General features: G+C 37.9%; 1 protein-coding gene across 2 annotated transcripts in view; it reads left to right on the top strand.

Moving 5' to 3' along the window:
• Positions 1–16,929, top strand: part of SLC25A36 (solute carrier family 25 member 36) — a gene marked incomplete at both ends in the record, with an annotated part of 32,640 nt that extends 15,711 nt beyond the window's left edge. The window contains 4 exons of one of the 2 annotated variants that reach the window (XM_080696331.1): positions 3,588–3,688; positions 11,505–11,571; positions 14,407–14,696; positions 16,739–16,929. In XM_080696331.1, the coding sequence (XP_080552457.1) occupies positions 3,588–3,688; positions 11,505–11,571; positions 14,407–14,696; positions 16,739–16,929 (649 nt within the window). Of the gene's footprint in view, positions 1–3,587; positions 3,689–11,504; positions 11,572–14,406; positions 14,697–16,735 lie in introns of both variants that reach the window. The other variant, XM_080696330.1, reaches the window with a different exon arrangement.
• Between the last annotated feature and the right edge of the window lie 895 nt (positions 16,930–17,824).

Raw genomic sequence — 17,824 nt, 5'->3', positions numbered from 1 at the left:
TGTGGTACTGGGGAATGAACCCAGGGGCATTCTACCTCTGAGCTACACCCCCAGCCCTATTTTTTATTTTTATTGTGACAGGGTCTCAGTAAGTTGCAGAGGATCTCACTATAAGTAGCTGAGTCTGAGTCTGGCAGTGAGCCTGCCATCCTCCTGTCTCAGCCTCCCAGGTACTGGGATTACAAGTCTTCTCCACCACCAGCTTAGGCTCTTCTCTTTTTAAGAAATTATCCAATATTTTGCATTCTCGTTGTAAAAATGAAAAGTATGGCATGACACTTTCACCCTAAACACATTCTCTCTTATCCCATATTCTTTCCAAACACTCATTCTTTTCCTCATAGATAACCATATAGATAAATACTTCAGTATCTGGCCTCCTGGCCATTTTTTGGGTTGTCATATATATATTTATACATAAATGTATGATTATCATTTGCATAAATTAAATGTATACTAAATATGTAACCTAATTTGTGTTGAATAACGTGGGGTAGGTTTCTTTTTTTCTTTTTCTTTTTTTTTTTTTTTGGTGGTGGTGGTACTGGTGTTCCTGGAAATCCTTCTACCTCTGGGTTACACTCCCAGACCTATTTTATATTTTTATTTGGAAACAGGGTCTCTTAAGCCAGAGAGGCCGGCTTCAAACCTGTGCTATCCTCCTGTCTCCGCCTCCCAAGCGCGGGGATTACAAGCATGCACCACCACTCTCAGCTGTTTTTTGTTTTTTTTTGTTTTTTGTTTTTTGTTTTTATTCCATAGTCTGTCTCATCATTAATAAGCCTTCCCTTTTGCATACACATTTAACTTCAGATTTTTTTTTTTTTTTCAATTTAAAAGTGGTGCTAAGCTCTGCGTGGTGGCACATGCTTGTAATCCCAGCATTTGGGAGGCTGAGACAGGAAGATCACGGTTCACAGATAGCCTCAGCTACTTAGTGAGGCCTTTTGAAACTCAGACCTTGTTTCAAAATAACGAATAAAAAATAGGGCCCCTGAGTGGTTCTATCTCCAATACTGGGGAAAAAAAAAAAAGTGGTGCTAGCCAGGCATGGTAGCACATGCCTGTAATCCCAATACTTGGGAGGATTGCAGGTATAAAGTAGGGCTGAGAGTATAGCTTTAAATTTTTATTTTAAAAATAAAATAATGCGCCAGGCGTGGTGGCTCACGCTTGTAATCCCCGCGCTTGGGAGGCAGAGACAGGAGGATCGCGCGGGTTCGAAGCCAGCCGCGCACACTGGTTTAGGAGACCCTGTTTCCAAATAAAAATGTAAAAATAGGTCTGGGAGTGTAGCCCGGAGGTAGAAGGGCTTCCAGGAACCCCAGTACCACAAAAAAATAATAATAATAATAAAATAAAAAATAAATAATGTCCCTGGGTTCAGTCCTTAGCATTCCAAATAAATGAGCAGATTGGTGCTTTTGAGCTAGGTGTGGTGGTGCGTGCTTGTAATGCAGCTCCTTGGAAGACTAAGGCAAGAGGATCATGAATTTAAGGTCAGCCTGGGCAACTTAGCAAGACTCTCAAAAAATAGAGAGTCCTGGGTAGTATCGCCCAGGCTCAGCCCCGTTAGAGTGGAGTGGTGCATAAACACGGCTAAGCCTTCGTCTTACTCACTTCTAGGAATGCATTGTTTATTCCACGTCACAGTTTGGCATTGACAGTGTATCCTGTTTTATCTTCAAAGTAGAATGTTGGTTTTTGAATTGTTAATTTCTCCTTTTTCTTAAGCACATTAAAGGAACCAGTAGAAGCCGGGCATGGTGGGCAAGCTTGTAATCTCAGCATTTGGGAGGCTGAGACCAGAGGTTCTCGAACAGCCTTGGCTACTTAGTGAGGCCCTCCACAACTTAGTGAGACCTGTTTCAAAATAAAGAATAAAAAAATAGGGCAGGGGTGTAGCTTGGAGATTGAATGCCCCTGGCTTCCATCCCCAGACCCACACAGAAAAGAGACAGTGGAGAAAATCCTCTTTGTACTACTCTGTCCCTATTGGACAGATCATCAGGAGTGACGAGGAATACCAGGATGTGTCATACAGCACGCAAATAATTCACTGCTTGGAAAGTTAAACCGTAGGCAGGTAGTGAAGCTGAATAAAGCTATAGTAGGTTAACAGGAAACATCTACAAAGGTAATGGATGTTTATAAACTTGGGAAAATGTATCCTGACCTGATGGGAATGATTTCTTTTGTTGGAATTGTTTTGTGTGTTTCAGAATCTGTGGAGTTGGGGACATATACCTCAGTGGTAAAGTTCATCCTTAGTGTGCATGAGTCCTTCGGTTCAGTCCTCAACACCAAAAAATAAAAAGTTTACTGTAAACTACTCCGAATAATATAGTTTAGAATACACCACAGTGTCTTAAAATTGCTCTGCCAGTGCTGTGATTAATTGGATCAACTGTACTTTCCTGTACCCACCAAAAAGTGATCTGTCGAAACGCTCATGACAAGCCAGACATGGTGGACAGCCTCAGCTACTTAGGCCCTTCGCAACTTAGTGAGACCCTGTTTCAAATTAAAGAATAAAAAATAGGGCGCGGGGTGTAGCTCAGAGGTCAAATGCCCTGGGTTCCACCCCCAGTCCTGCAAAAATAAATAAATAAGTAAATAAGTAAATAAATAAATGCTCATAATTTATCTACTTAGCTCATTTAAATGTACAGCCTTGCTTATGCATGGGGTATATAATCATCAGAATCTTAACACAAATACTTCTGTTTTAGTTAATCAGTTGCTATGTGGCTGTCAAAGTATTGGGCAAGGGTTTATTTGAGAGTCGATGCTAGGAACTTTACATTTGAGGTTTTTTTAATGAATGGATAGAAAAGCTGCTTTAGGGTGTTAATGAAAAAATGTATAAATTAATTTGATGTTATATAATGTATAAAATTATGATAATAAATATACATTTAAATATTATGAATTGCCAGTAATTCCAGTACTTGGGAGACTAAGATTGGAGGATTGTATGTTCAAGATTAGGCTCAGCATTTTATCAAGACCCTCAACAACTTAACAAGACCCTGTTTCAAAATAAGAAAATTTTTGGCCGGGCATGGTGGCTCACGCTTGTAATCCCCGTGCTTGGGAGGCAGAGACAGGAGGATCGCGCAGGTTCAAAGCCAGCCGCGCGCGCTGGCTTAGGAGACCCTGTTTCCAAATAAAAATGTAAAAATAGGTCTGGGAGTGTAGCCCGGAGGTAGAAGGGCTTCCAGGAACCCCAGTATCACCAAAATAAATAAATAAATAAGTAACAAAAAAAGAAAATTTTTAAATGAGGCTGCTGAAGCCAGGTGTGGTGGCACATGCTTGTAATCCCAGCGATTAGCAGACAGCCTCAGCTACTTAGGCCCTTGTAACTTAGTGAGACCCTGTTTCAAATTAAAAAGAATAAAAAAATAGGGCACAGGGTGTAGCTCAAAGGTAGAATGCCCTGGGGTTCCATCCCCAGACCTGCAACAAAAAAAATGAGGCTGCTGAGGTGTAGTTTTAGGTTTAATCCACAATGTCAAAAATAAGGTAAAAATAATAAATATCATGAACTAAAAATATGCTTGCTTTTTATATCCTTATTTTAGAGCAATATACTTTGCTGCTTATTCAAACTGCAAGGAACAGTTGAATGATGTATTTGATCCTGATTCTACCCAGGTACACATGATTTCAGCTGCAATGGCAGGTATGAATGTATAATAATACTAAAAGAAAAAAAAACTTTATGAAACCCAGAGACTTAATATTTTATGATTGTATATTGAAAAGTTAAGATGATTAATGTGCTTTTTCATTGACTAGTATCTGCAAAGATGATTTATATTCATCTGTATAAAATATTTGATGAGATACATACAGAATTTGTTATAGCTTAGTACTTTCTTAATTAGTATACAGAGAATGTGAATTTTGTATTGTCTGTATAGTCTACTGAATATCTGGTCATTACCTTTAACAATTTTAAGACTCCATCCATGATTGCACTGTAAGTCATAGAACTGTAATTTGCTCTTCTCTCCTCGATTTCTGTTAGTGCCTTTCCCTTTTTGCTGCATGTTTTGGCTTCTGTCTGAAATGTGCCGGCAGTTCTTGGTAAAGTATGCATTTTGTCCTGTGCTCAAATGCTGATATTTTTGCAAGTGATGTGTTTTAACTCCAAACAGTTATTATCATGTATCTATTTTTAAAACAAGCTTATTATTCTTGGTAGTTCAGACTAGTTAGCACCTAAATTCAGCTGCTGACTCTGTGTACATGCTTGTTGTAGGAATGTTTCCAGGATCTCTTCTCTCATCACTCATGAGTATATATGACCCTGAACTAAAATACATCTAGATGCAGGTCCACACATAAAAGATAAACCGTGAGAGCGCTTTGACCAATCTGGTCCTGGAATCATTTACTGTCTTGCATGTTAGACAAAGTCATAAACTGATTCTGGATAAAAATCTCTCAAGTTTTCTGAGATTTGTTGCATATTCAACCATACACAAAGTTCCAAATTATGCTCTGACTTTATAAAGCAGACTATATAGCTGCTTTCATCACCTATTGATCAATAAATCAGGTGTCAGTTACATGCTTAATAATGAGTGCCTTAAACTGTTAATCATTTCCTGCTTAGAAAAATTTGCTCAGCCAGGTATGGTGGTGCATGCCTGTAATCCTAGTACTTGGGAGGCTGAGACAGAAGCATCACAGGTTCAGAGCCAGCCTCAGCAGTTTAGCGAGGCCTTCCGCAAATTAGTGAGACCCTGTTTCAAACTAAAAAATAAAATCGGGTTGGGGGTGTAGCTCAGAAGTAAAAGTTTAATCCCCAGTACCTTCCAAAAAAAGGAAGAAATTGGATCAATTTGAACCACATATCTAACCAACTAAGTGTAAGTTTAAAGAAATAATTTCTAGAAGGTTGATAGCCTTTACCATATATCTTGTGTATACCTTACAAATTATTTTCGTGGCTTTTTATATTTTGCATTTATTGACTGGCTCATTGAAGTCTTAAAGGTTTCGGAAGGGACATTATTAAAGATCTCGTTTACCAATAAGGAGATCTTGGGCAAGTTAGGTAATTTATATAAGTCTCTGTTACCTTATCCATGAAGCGAATGGGTTGATCCTAGGTAGATTTGGATTTTGCAAATTAGTTCTTTTATTTAATGTTATAGAGATGACCAGTTAAAACTAGAATTATTTTCTAATGTACTTTTTACAGATGTTGAATATGGATATGATTTTCCCCTACAAATTTGAGTGGGTATAAGGTAAAAGTTGGTGGCAATGACAGATTTAATAATCACTGTATTAAGTTTTTAAAAAATATACTTCTGTATTATCGGTGTTTATGGTTTTTATTTTTAGTTCCCCAAATCAAGAAAGTAGATAAGCAGTTGTTTCACATTGAGAATATTTGTGATTAGTAATGCAAATTTAGAGGTTTGGAATATCTTTATTCTCACTGAAACATCTTTTTGCTGTAAGTGTCTCCTTAGAATTTATTACTATATTGTATCACATTGCAAAGAAATTAAGTAGAATTGTCACCTTGCACATCTTTCTTAAGTGTGTACAAATATTACTTTATCTGTGCATTGACACTGTTTCCTCACTGAATTCCTAGCATTTGATAAATTGATGGTCATGTTTGCTCAGAGATTACTGCACAGGACACTTACTGTTTAATTTGAAAATATTTCTTCCATTTGTTTGCAGTTATTCTGAGAATTGTGCTTTCAGAGTTTCCTCGACTATTCATGAGCATTAATATTTAGGTTTGCAGTTTTTACACATCACCACGTAGTTGGTGAAATTGAATGGTCCAGTGAAGACTAATAAGGTAGCCTTTTTGCCCCCTTTAGTCTTAAAATACTGTAGGCCACATTCCTCTGGGTTTACTTCAGGGTCATTTTAGAGTTTTAAGTATGAATGATTTGTGGGTGTGAAGAACTTCGAGACAGTCATGGGAAAAGTCATTTTAAACTGCCATTCAAGGGAAAAATGCTAACCTTGTCGCTTCAGTATAAAAAACTCAGTAAGTAGGCAATTCAAGATAAACATAGGAAATTTTGCCCCACCAGCTAGCACACATTCTAAGAATTTAGTAAGGCATAGTATACATATTTTTTTATTCAAAGTAGCCTCCTTTGGTTTTATTTTTTCATTTTATCCATGTCAACTCAAACATTTAATTTAGATACTAAAATTTTGTTAAGAGTAGGTCAAGCCTCTGAATTGTAGTTAGAAATTTGTATGCAGGTAAACATTTTTTCCAGTTATGAGCTATATAATCAAACTAAGTAGTGTTGACTTTTTGTACGTTTTAACTGCCTGTTTTCCTCCTACATATAACCTTTGTCAGTCAAAGTTATCCTAGCTATTAAAACGAACTTGAAAAGCCGGGCGTGGTGGCGCACGCTTTTAATCCCCGCGCTTGGGAGGAGTCAGGAGGATCGAGCAGGTTCGAAGCCAGCCGCCTGGCTTAAGAGACCATTTTTCCAAACAAAAATATAAAAATAGGTCTGGGAGTGTAGCCCGAAGGTAGAAGGGCTTCCAGGAACCCCAGTGCCACTAAATAAATAAATTAAATAAATAAATAAAACGAACTTGAATATCTGGGCAGATAAGTGTATACAAAACAGTTGTATTAAGTTTCTTCTTTCTTGTACTTTCCAATTTATGAAAGTTTTTTATCTGGCATGTTATAATTGAAAAGGAAATGAATTCTAATTTTTATTATGCTACATAGTCATCCAGTTAGTGTTCAGTTTTGTAGTGTGTCAGTAATGTAATTTGATATTTTCTACATTTCTACATTGTTTTATTTGCCTACGGTATACAGTTACTTTTCAAGATATGTTTTTCTATAACTTAACTTTTTTTTATTAAAAGTTAAGTTCTTAAATACAAATTTTGTCTTGCATATATAAAATATTTTTAAGCGATATTTTGTCCATGGCAGTTCATTCAGCCACATGGATAGTGGGCAAATGCTTTATGTGATTATGTGTAAGCATTCTTCCTGTTTTCTGTTTTGTAGAACACAAGAAATTAAATACAAAATAATCCAACATACTCCCTAAGTATGAGTGTGCAATATTACTGATAGAGCACAAAATGTAAAAGGTGTTATTGTAGCAACATATTTTATATAAAAGTTGCAGGTAGTCTCAAAATGAAATTTCCTGAATATTCTGGTTGGGTTTTTTCAGAGTCACTAAGTAGGCTAATTGTTAAAGACTAAAAAACTGTGTTTTCAGTTCTTGATTATAGAATTTATTTGCTAATAGTGGTAGGAAAGTAGAATATGATAATCCTGTGGATTTTTACTTTTTTAGTTGACAAGGTTAGCATTTTTTATTTTAGGCAAAATTGGTCTTTTAGGTAAGTATTGGATTAAAATTGCTGCAGATGGCAGGATTTTCAGTCCTAGGAACATTTTTTTAAAAAATATGGCCCATTCTGATATTCCTTTCTTTTTTTTTTTTAACTTAACATTTAAAAAAAAAAAAACTCACACAGTAAATATTTCTCAGCTCCTTCCAGTGGGATTCCGTTTGTACACATGTTTCTGATGAGGTCACTGCTTGTTGTTATGATACAGAAAAGCCTGTGTCTATTTTAGGCATTTACTGTACATTTCTCCCGAGAAAAGAGTGAGATCCTGTCATCTCATGCTCCCCATCCGCAGGTCACTTCCTGTAGAAATATGGACTAACTTACACCTCGTGAGTACTGATCTGAGCATCTCTTGCAGCCTCTAGTATAAGAAACACATCCTGGGATTTTGTGGTAGCTGTAGAATGAATGAAAGACGGGAAATGAATTTCTCTTTCCTGAATTTGTGTGTGTGTTACTGAGTCTTTTGTAAGAATTTAATTCTGATCCCTTTGTAATCCTTCTAGAAGGAAGAATGGGATACTTTTCAGTCATCATGTAAGCCTGGGGTCTTCAGCTTGGCCCTAACAGCCTCGACCTGTTACGTTTGATAACAGTGTATCATACCGTCCTATAACTCTTAGATAAAATAGTTCTCTTTGCTTAGCATAACATATCTAGAAATTTAATACAGTGCTTCCCATTCTCTGCTGATACGTGGGTTTCTACTCTTTTGCAAAAATAGTGATCTTAATACCAAGTAAATGCAAGATACAATATATGGGATCTTAGCTGTTTTCATTTAAATTACTTTTTTAAATAGTTTTAATAGATTTCTCTTGGGACATAAATTACATGGGTTTTGTTTTTCAGAAGTTAGTTGAAATAAAAAGTACTGAAAATATAAATGCAATACTACAGGTATCACTCACTTAATAAAATAAACATTTTCAGCAGCTATGATATCTAGAATTTGTTTATCTGGTTTTTAATTGATTTACACTGCCACATGGAGTTTTATATGAAGCAAAGCTTTAAAAATTGCATTTTCAAAGCTCTCAAGCCTTCTAATAAAACACTGACTACACTACTAACAGTATGGCCAGTATCTTGACCTTGCTCTGACTGACTGAATGAAGCTCTACTAATCCTTCTAACCTACAGATGGGCCCCTCATATACTCTTGACTCTGTCTCAGTGTTTCCATGGGTGCTTCGAATAGTATTATAAATTAGCATGTTCTCAAAATGTCACAAAGCTAAAATGCAAAACGAAAGGTAATAGGCAATTTCTGAATTTCAGGAGCACCATTCCCAATACCGTTTTGTGTTCTTGTCTTAATAGTAGTACGAAGATATGTTTAGCTTTGACTAACCTCAGATTGCCTTATCAGATATAGTTTTTAAGTTATGGTAAATTTGTTTTATTTTTTGAATGAATAGATTGTTTTTCTAAATTTAATTAGCATGTAATATCCGCTTAGTTTATTGTTTTTGGCTAAAAGAGAGTTATAGCATAAAACTCAAGGACTGACCAGAGTTTTAACTTCTAAAGGACAGACATCTAAAAACCTGCGGAGAATGGCAAGGTTCTTTATCCAGCCTCACAGTTTGCTGGAAGTAAGACTTGTATTTTTATTGAGAATTCATTCTAATTACTGAGAGGACTGAGCCAGAATAATTATATAGTGAGCATAGTTTAGCTGTAATAGCAATTATAAGGGAAAGCAGTCTCTCACCTCAATTTTAATGTGACTTTTTAAATAGGGGTAATTTATGCCTGGAAATGAATTTTAGTTAAGTGGGAAATACCTGTTGTTTGCTTTCTGGCTTTGTCTATTAATATGCACAGAAAATAGCTTAAAATATAATTGAGCCCATAAGTCCATTTTTATTCATAGCAAATTTTTAAGTAATGTATGTATACACACCTGCATATGCCTCCCCACCACCAGCAGCTAAAAATGGAGGAATTTTGTGACTTGGAAGTATATTATGGACAGAAACTTAGGTACCAAGTTTATATTTTTAGAATAGAACTTAAAACCTGGTGCTGAGCTTTTCAAATAAAGTATAATGAATTAAGTGAAATCGTATTTAGTTAGTCTGTTTTGATTCTTGCTTAAAAATTATTCTTATTTTAAAAATATTACTTAAAAATAAGAATCATTAAATTGAGGTTTGACCAGAATATTGGTGTCTGATTGTTTTAAAATATAGTTTGAATAACTTGAATATAACTTTTTTACTTAGAAAACACTAGGTTCAAAAGAAGAAAAAAAAATTATACAACTTTGTTCTCAGTTAAGCTGGGCCATGTAAGACAGATATTTACTATTAAAATTATTTTTATTTCAATTTTTTTCTTTCTTTTCAATAAGAATAAATTAATGAACCCCTTATTGAAAAAATGTTTCTGGCAACCTGTTCAACACTTTAAATTTTATTACTTTAAAATTGGCTGATGTTTCTAAATTCATTGGTCCCATTCTAGTGTATCTGTTTATATATGTAGTATTAAAAGCACCTGAGTCTTAGAAATTTTTAAAGGAATTATTCTACCGAATTTTTATACTATTTAATTGCTTGCCACATTGGAAGCAATTGGAACATCCCTTGGGTTTCTGAAGGCTGATGATCTGAACACTATCAAAACTGCGCTCAGGGAGTAAAATTTGAGTTAGCTAATTAATTATCTGACATCTTAGAAGGGAAAAGAATCTTGTGAGACAAATGCAGCTTTGTAAACAATTTAAGTAAAACTATTTTGCAAGCCAAGAAACTTTTGTGATTGATTCCACATTGTATATTAATTTTAAAAGCAAGTTATTCCTAAATACATCAAAGTATTTTTTGTTCCTGAAAGTGCTTATATTAAATGTGCTGCTTATAGGACATCGTTCTAAAAATAATGCGCTTAACCTGCTAGTATTTGATAGAAAATAATAAAACAGTTAAGATCCTCAGATATGTTTCTGCATGTAAGTTTTCATCAATTTTAAAAGCCAGTTGCATAGCTTGATGTAAGTAACTGTGAAGTTTGTATAACTGATTTTGAATTTAAAACCAAAACTTGAGAACTGTTTTGTGTAGATGAAGCAGTCTTTTTAAATGCCCATCATCAAGACTGAGTTTTTTGTGCTTCAATTTTTCCAAAACTAGGAAGATGGAAAGTAAAGGAGATACAGGAGCCTAGAATCACACAGCTTGCAGAGGTCTTAATTTCTACCCAGACTTTGTTTATTTAAAATCTGTAAAAATGAGAAGGAAGCTCCAGTTTGTAACTCTTTTAACTTCTGCGTTTTCCTACCTGTTTAAGTTGGTGAAAAAACAGATCCGTCCTATTAACCCTAACAAGATACTTCACCGTCATATTGTAACAGTAGTGCTAAATATGCTTACAGCAAATAGTCATGGGCCAAAAAGTCTTTCTTGTTTTACAGATCAAAATAATAGTAAGCCTGGCACGATGGCGCATGCCTGTGATCCCAGTACTTGGGAGGCTGAGACAAGAGGACTGCAGGTTTGAGGGCAGCCTCAGCAATTTAGCAAGACCCTGTTTCAAAATAAAAAATAGGGCTTGAGTATAGCTCAGAGGTAGAGAGACCCTGGGTTCAGTGCGCATGCACAGCACACACATACACGCCCCACTCTCGCCCCCAGATGTATATTTGGTAAACCTTCATTCGTGGAAATTTCGTTTTGAGTGTAGTGATCTGTGATGTGAATCACTTCCCCAAGTAGCTTCTGTAGAGTGCATGCTCTTTGGTCCTAGAGTACAGAAGTTTATTTTTGTCTGTGGAAATGGGTTTCTGAATTCAGTTTAGGGACTTGAGAGCACCCTAGCGGGTATTCTGAACAGACTGAGCGAACACTTGTCATACAATCAGATTTGCTCTTTTAAAGAGTCTTTTAGTTGAGGCCAGAATTTGAAAATTTATGTAGATTAGAAGGACAGATGTTTATGGTTACATGAATTTGTAGTATAAAGTATAAATTGCCCTACATCAGTAGCTTAAATATTTATAGACATTTTCCTTAACGTAGAGTCATCTAATTTAAAGAAGCTTTAAGTTAATAGTGTGTTCTTCATCTTTACCGGAGCTCATTTTAAACGTGTTTTCTTAGGTTTTACTGCCATCACTGCAACCAACCCCATTTGGCTCGTGAAGACTCGGCTACAGCTTGACGCAAGGTATGGTCTTCCTCTCAGATAATGACCTAAAGTGGTCACTTTAAGTGACCTTCCTGTAAAGTTATCAGTGGTGTTTCAGTGCCAGGTTTCTCTTCCGTGTATCTCCCTTTTTACCTTTTGCAGCTGAATTTGGCTTTTTATTTTGTTTCCTGTTGAAACTTATCATACATCAAAGTAATATCATAGTTGGTGGTATGAGATTTTCTGAGTAAAAGAAAAGTATATTCTGTGTTTTCTTTTTTAATAAAAGAAAAAAAAAGATGTTTTAACCCAGCCCAAGAAGCGATCCTTTGCCTGCATGAGTACCTGTAATCAGCCTCCTTGCACGAAGTAAACCACATGGCCAGCTAGTCTAGACTGAATCTTTCATGACTACTGAACATGTCCAGTGACCTTATATAGAGAAAGCCCTGGACCAGGACATAGTGCTCACGTATGTGTAGACTTTTATCTGTTACCACTGACCTCAACTTTATAACAAAGATTCGCTTGTTTTGCAAAACTGTATTGAGCAGACACTGCCGTGTGTTAGAGACACCTGATTCTCGAGTCAGAGGGGGCTAGCTCTAAGTAGAGTGATCCAGGAGTAGTGGTCTTTTTTAGCCCGTCTTATAGAGAACAAACAGTACAAACCTCAGAGGATGGAAGGTGTGGGCCTTCACATATTTTGGAAACAGCAGGCCAGGAGCAGCAGCAGTGAGATTTTGGGTATTGCCATCTGACTCCCTTCGGCCTTAGACTAGAGGATGGGGAAGGCTGCTGCTCTTTAAATAGAGGACTGCCCCCATCCGGTGTGTTGTAGCAGTAACAGTGTTCGTAGTTGAGAGCTGCTTGAGGCTTGCTCTGTGGCCTAGGTTCTTTTACAACATATTTCTTTCCTTGTATTTTGGTGTTTAAAAAATACTGTTATATTCTGGAGGCTATAAATAAAATGGATCATTAACAATTATCCCTGCTTATACATGTGTCCCACGTTTTGTGTGGCCAAACTATATTCTGTTTGGAGACTCAAGATAGCTACTTGCTTCATCTGGACTAGCTCAAAATTTATTGCTTTAAAGCTAAAGATCTGAAAATAATGGTGGAGAAAACTTACAGGTTAAAAATTATGACATGCCGGTCCACATTTACTATTGTAGAACCACCACAATCAAATTTTATTATGCTATAGAGTGGCTCGACAGGGAATCCAGGAAAAGCCTGGCTTCAACCTCTTTAATACTTTCTGTTCTTTAAGCTTGTGGGATGGGATGAGCTAATAGTGAAAGGTTAACAAGAGTCTAATCTCTTCACACTGAAGTCAGAGCAGGGCTTATATGTCGACCTGTCACTCTTCCAGACTTCTTGTGAGAAAGGAAGGCTAGTGTCAGAAACTAGGTGTAGTTGGTTACATGAATCATTCCATTGAATAGGTATTTAATATTTAAACATCTAAACACAGTTATTCATAAAACTGGAGGGAGTTTTGTGGTTTTTTGTTTTGTTTTGTTTTGTTGGTGGTGGTACTGGGGGTGGAACCCAGAGGCTTTCTACCTCCGGGCTCTGCTCCCAGACCTATTTTATATTTTATTTGGAAACAGGGTCTCACTAAGTTGCTTGAGAGCCTCACTCAGTAGCTGAGGCTGGCTTCGAACCTGCGCGATCCTCCTGTCTCAGCCTCCCAAGCGCGGGGATTACAAGCGTGCGCCACCACGCCCGGCAGGAGTTTTTATTTTTTAATCAGGTGAGAATTTTGTTTTTCTTTTTGGTACTAGGGATTGAATCCCAAGGGCTTCTTCTACCCCTGAACTACTCCCCCGTCCCTTTTTATTTATTTATTTTTCTTGACACGGTCTCACCAAGTGCTGAGGGCCTTGCTAAGTTGCTGAGGCTGTCTGAACCTGTGATTCTCCTTTGTAGGCCTTAAAGGTACTGAGATTACTGGCGTGTACCACCACACCCAGCCAGGTGGGGATTTTCATTGTGATTTATTTATGTTAGAAATAGGTTAAGTAGCCGGGCGTGGTGGCGCACGCTTGTAATCCCCGCGCTTGGGAGGCAGAGACAGGAGGATCGCGCGGGTTCGAAGCCAGCCGCGCGCACTGGCTTAGGAGACCCTGTTTCCAAATAAAAATGCAAAAATAGGTCTGGGAGTGTAGCCCGGAGGTAGAAGGGCTTCCAGGAACCCCAGTACCACCAAAAAAAAAAAAAAGAAAGAAAGAAATAGGTTAAATATAATTCATAAATAGCTAAATTTTTATTTCTTTTTATATGAGTAGTACTTAAATGCATTTCTTAAAAGGAAATAGGGAATTATTTGTGTAAGAGTAGACTTTGCACCCGTAAGAGTAGCTCCTTGCACCCATAAGTGGTACTAAGGAAGTTGTGTTAGATACAGATACAATATTGAATAAATACTTGATAACTATACAGGTTATCATCATCAGGATACTGATATGGCCATAACCTTTCTTTTTTGTGGTAGTAGGGATTGGACCCAGTGGGTGTTTTTGTTTTGTTTTGTTTTGTTTTGTTGTAGTACTAGAGATTGACCCAGGGGCATTCTACCTCCATGCTATACCCTCCAGACCTATTTTATTTTTATTTTGAAACAGGATCTTGCTAGGTTGATGAGAGTCTTACTACTTGCTGTGGCTGTCCTCAAACCTGTGAGCCTCCCTCTCGGCCTCCCAAGCAGTGGGATAAAAGTGTGCAGCCATCACGCTCAGCTCTTATTTTTATTTTGAAACAAAGTCTAAGTTGCTGAGCACCTCACTAAGATGCTGGCACTGGCCTCAAGCATTTAACCTTCTACATAAGTAACCTGTAATAACATTTTCCCTTTTTGCCTTTCAGGAACCGGGGGGAGAAGCGAATGGGCGCTTTTGAATGTGTCCGTAAAGTGTATCAGGCAGATGGACTCAGAGGGTTTTATAGGGGCATGTCTGCTTCGTATGCTGGCATATCAGAGACCGTGATCCATTTTGTTATATATGAAAGTATAAAGCAAAAACTGCTGGAATGTAAGGCTGCCCCTGTGATGGAGAATGACGACGAGCCTGTGAAAGAAGTCTCCGACTTTGTGGGACTGATGCTAGCGGCTGCCACCTCGAAGACGTGTGCCACGACTCTAGCATACCCACACGGTAGGAGAGCTGGTGTGCGCGCGCGCCTCCTGTAGACCACAGGTGTCCCCACGCTAGCCGGCATCCGGCTTCTTGGGACGTGTCGAATCTTCCTAACTTCAGAACCACAGAGTGCAGTTCCTGGGACTTTATAATGGGATTGAATCCACATGGCACAAGGCTGGATTCCGGCCAGTGCCCTCTGCCAGGCAGCACGGCGGCCATCAGCATGAGCTCGGCCCTAGACCTCAGTCCAGGCAGGCTTGACCCGGTGGACTCGTCCTTTGAGCCAGTCTTCTGGTTTGGGGGGAAAAAATGTGTATATAGGTGCTAGAGTAGATATTTCTCATAGGAAATTATTGTTAATCTTCACAAAACCTCTATAAAGTGCTTCATCTTCCCTAAGTCTGTGTTTGCAAGAACTTATCCACAGTTGTTATGCTTTCAAGTGGGAAACTGAGAAGAAATGTAGAAATTAAGTAACATACCCAACTAAGGTCACATCCACACTAAGGTCGAGTCCACACTTGGTTGGGTTTTTCTGTGGTGCTCTTGTTATTGTTTGTATACTGGGGTTGAACTTGGGCATTCTACCTCTGAGCTAGATACATCGCCCTAATTTATTCTTTAAAAAATTTTGAAATTCTCCCATCTGACTGCCACATTTTCTCCTAATAGCGGACTTTAGTGGCTATGCTTGTGGGATAGGACGATGTTGCCATGATCTGGAGTAGGAGGGCTTCACAGTGTCCTCCTCCTTTGTGAAATGGCTGAACAGAATTTTATTTTATTTTTTTTTAAATAATGTCTCACTGGGGCCGGGATGTAGCTCAGTGGCAAAGCGCCTGCTTTGCAGGTGTGTTGCTCTGGGTTCAATCCCCGGTTCCAAAAAAGACCCCTTTAAAAAAAAAAAAAAAAAAAAACTATGAAATAATGTCTCACTAAGCTGCTGAGACTGACCGCAAAATTGATCTCCTGTCTCTGCCTCCCAAATACTGGAATTACAGGTACATGTCACCACTCTCCAGGAGCCCCGATTTGAAGTCTATAATCCAAAAGACCAGGCTATTTTACATTATTTTATGCTGGCAAATAGGGATGTACTAGTAATTTGTCTTTAAATTTTATAATATTAGCTTGCTTCACTAGTAGCTAAAGAAACACTTAAGAATTTAATTATTTTTTGTAGTTTTTGTTTTATTCACATGTAGCCTTTGATTTTTGGTGTAAGGTGTTTTTTTTTTAACATAATTGCAAGTGACATACTTCATTATGAGAAAAGTTGCAGTTGATACCAAGTTGCAGTCAAATGTATAAATAGCATGATTCACTAAAGATAGTACAAGAGGTTGAAAATAAACACTTCTACTTGTGATTGCTTTAATCTGTTTACCCATCCAGGCCCATAAGGGATATTTTGTTGCAGGAGAGGGGAGTGGAGAATGGATGGAGAAAGAGCAGTTTGATTCTTGAATAGGAAGCTCTAAAATCCTTGTTTCCCTTTACCTCATGTTAACTAAAATCTCTCAGTAGCTTCAGTTTCTCACCATTTAAAATGAAGAAAAATTAGACTGATCTTTAAGGTTTATTCAGCTAGTAAAATGCTGCGGTTTTTTCCTGCGTGATTCCCAGACTGGGCCTTATTGCTGCCAGCCAGTGTTTGAGGCAGTTCCAGCCACGTTGTCTTCATGATGTTTCGCATGCGTGGACCATTGTGAATGGTTCTTAACCTTTTGCTTCTCACTGTGTCCTCGCTGGTCTTCGGTGCTGCCTCTACTCCCTCCCTCCCTCTCACTTTTCTCCTTTCACATCTGTTCTCCGTCGCATCTTTATCTTGTGTACAGCTGATGCTTTAATCAGCTCACACCATCTTGAAATATTAGAAGCCTTATATTACTATAATGTGACTGGTTTCAGTAAGCTGCACGTTAAAACCCCACTATCCGTTGTCCTAAGCTTGCATTTACATTCTGACAAATGGGACGTGCTCAGTGTGATGGAGAGGGTATGAAGAAATCAGTAATGTTTAAATAAGATTATTTTGTCTCTTTCCTTAACAGAAGTTGTAAGAACAAGACTTCGTGAAGAGGGAACAAAATACAGGTCTTTTTTTCAGACACTGTCTTTGGTTGTTCAAGAAGAAGGTTCTGGGTCCCTGTACCGTGGTCTGACGACCCATCTGGTGAGGCAGATTCCCAACACAGCCATCATGATGGCCACCTATGAACTGGTGGTCTACCTGCTCAATGGATAGCGCCGCAGGCCCCTCTGTGCAGGGGGAGACCAGGAGTACGTGGACCACGGAGTGCGGAAGCCAGCATGGTGGACAGAGAGTGGTTGGGAACACGTAACTAGGCCTGAGGGGAAGCTCAGCTGCAGGAATCAAGGTGACCACGCCACATTGCTCAGTCCTTCAGTCACGGGAGCAAAGCCTTGGTCGCCTCCAAGGAGTTGCCACTAGAAGCACTCCTTCCTCAAAATTGCCATTTTTCTCTACACATCTGACAGATAACAGTTGTTTTGTTGACTTACAGCGTTCAGAGCATAGTGTTGTTTATTCCATGCGCATTTGTTCAGTCTTTGAAACAACGCCATCCCTAATCATACACTGTACTGTAACTATCCAAAGGCTGTGCTGACATTTGATTCCTGTAATATTGTAAAGTAACAATAATAACAGGTAGGGCCATGGTCTTATTTTCCCATCTACCTGAGAGGAACTACACAATACTTTAAGTTGAATTGTTTGGCACTTGTAGTCAAGTTTTTGACAACTAATGAAAATAGTGTCTGAATCCCCTACGTATTTTTAACACTAAAATGTTTTGGTTTTCACACCTAACAGGTGCTTGATGTTCAGCACATTTAATGTAGACTTTAAATTGTTTGCATATCAAACTCACATGGTAATTAGTTTGGGACTGTAAAATAAACTAATAAAACATTGATTTCTGGCCATTTCGGTGACTTACACATGTCCTCAAATCTCTCATTTTATAGTACATGAGTGAAAGCAGTTGTCTTTTTAGAAATTTACTAAACTTGATTACCCTCTTTCTCATACATGGGTATCATTTACTTAAAGTAGAAAAAAATTGCTTTTAAATCTTCCTCAGCTTGCTTTCACATTAAGAATTTGAACCTTTAGG

The sequence above is a fragment of the Muscardinus avellanarius genome, assembly GCF_963383645.1.
Source record: "Muscardinus avellanarius genome assembly, chromosome: 5".
NCBI lineage: Eukaryota > Metazoa > Chordata > Mammalia > Rodentia > Gliridae > Muscardinus > Muscardinus avellanarius.
The sequence above is the reverse complement of the archived record's forward strand: the minus strand, read 5'-3'. Positions and strand labels throughout refer to the sequence as shown.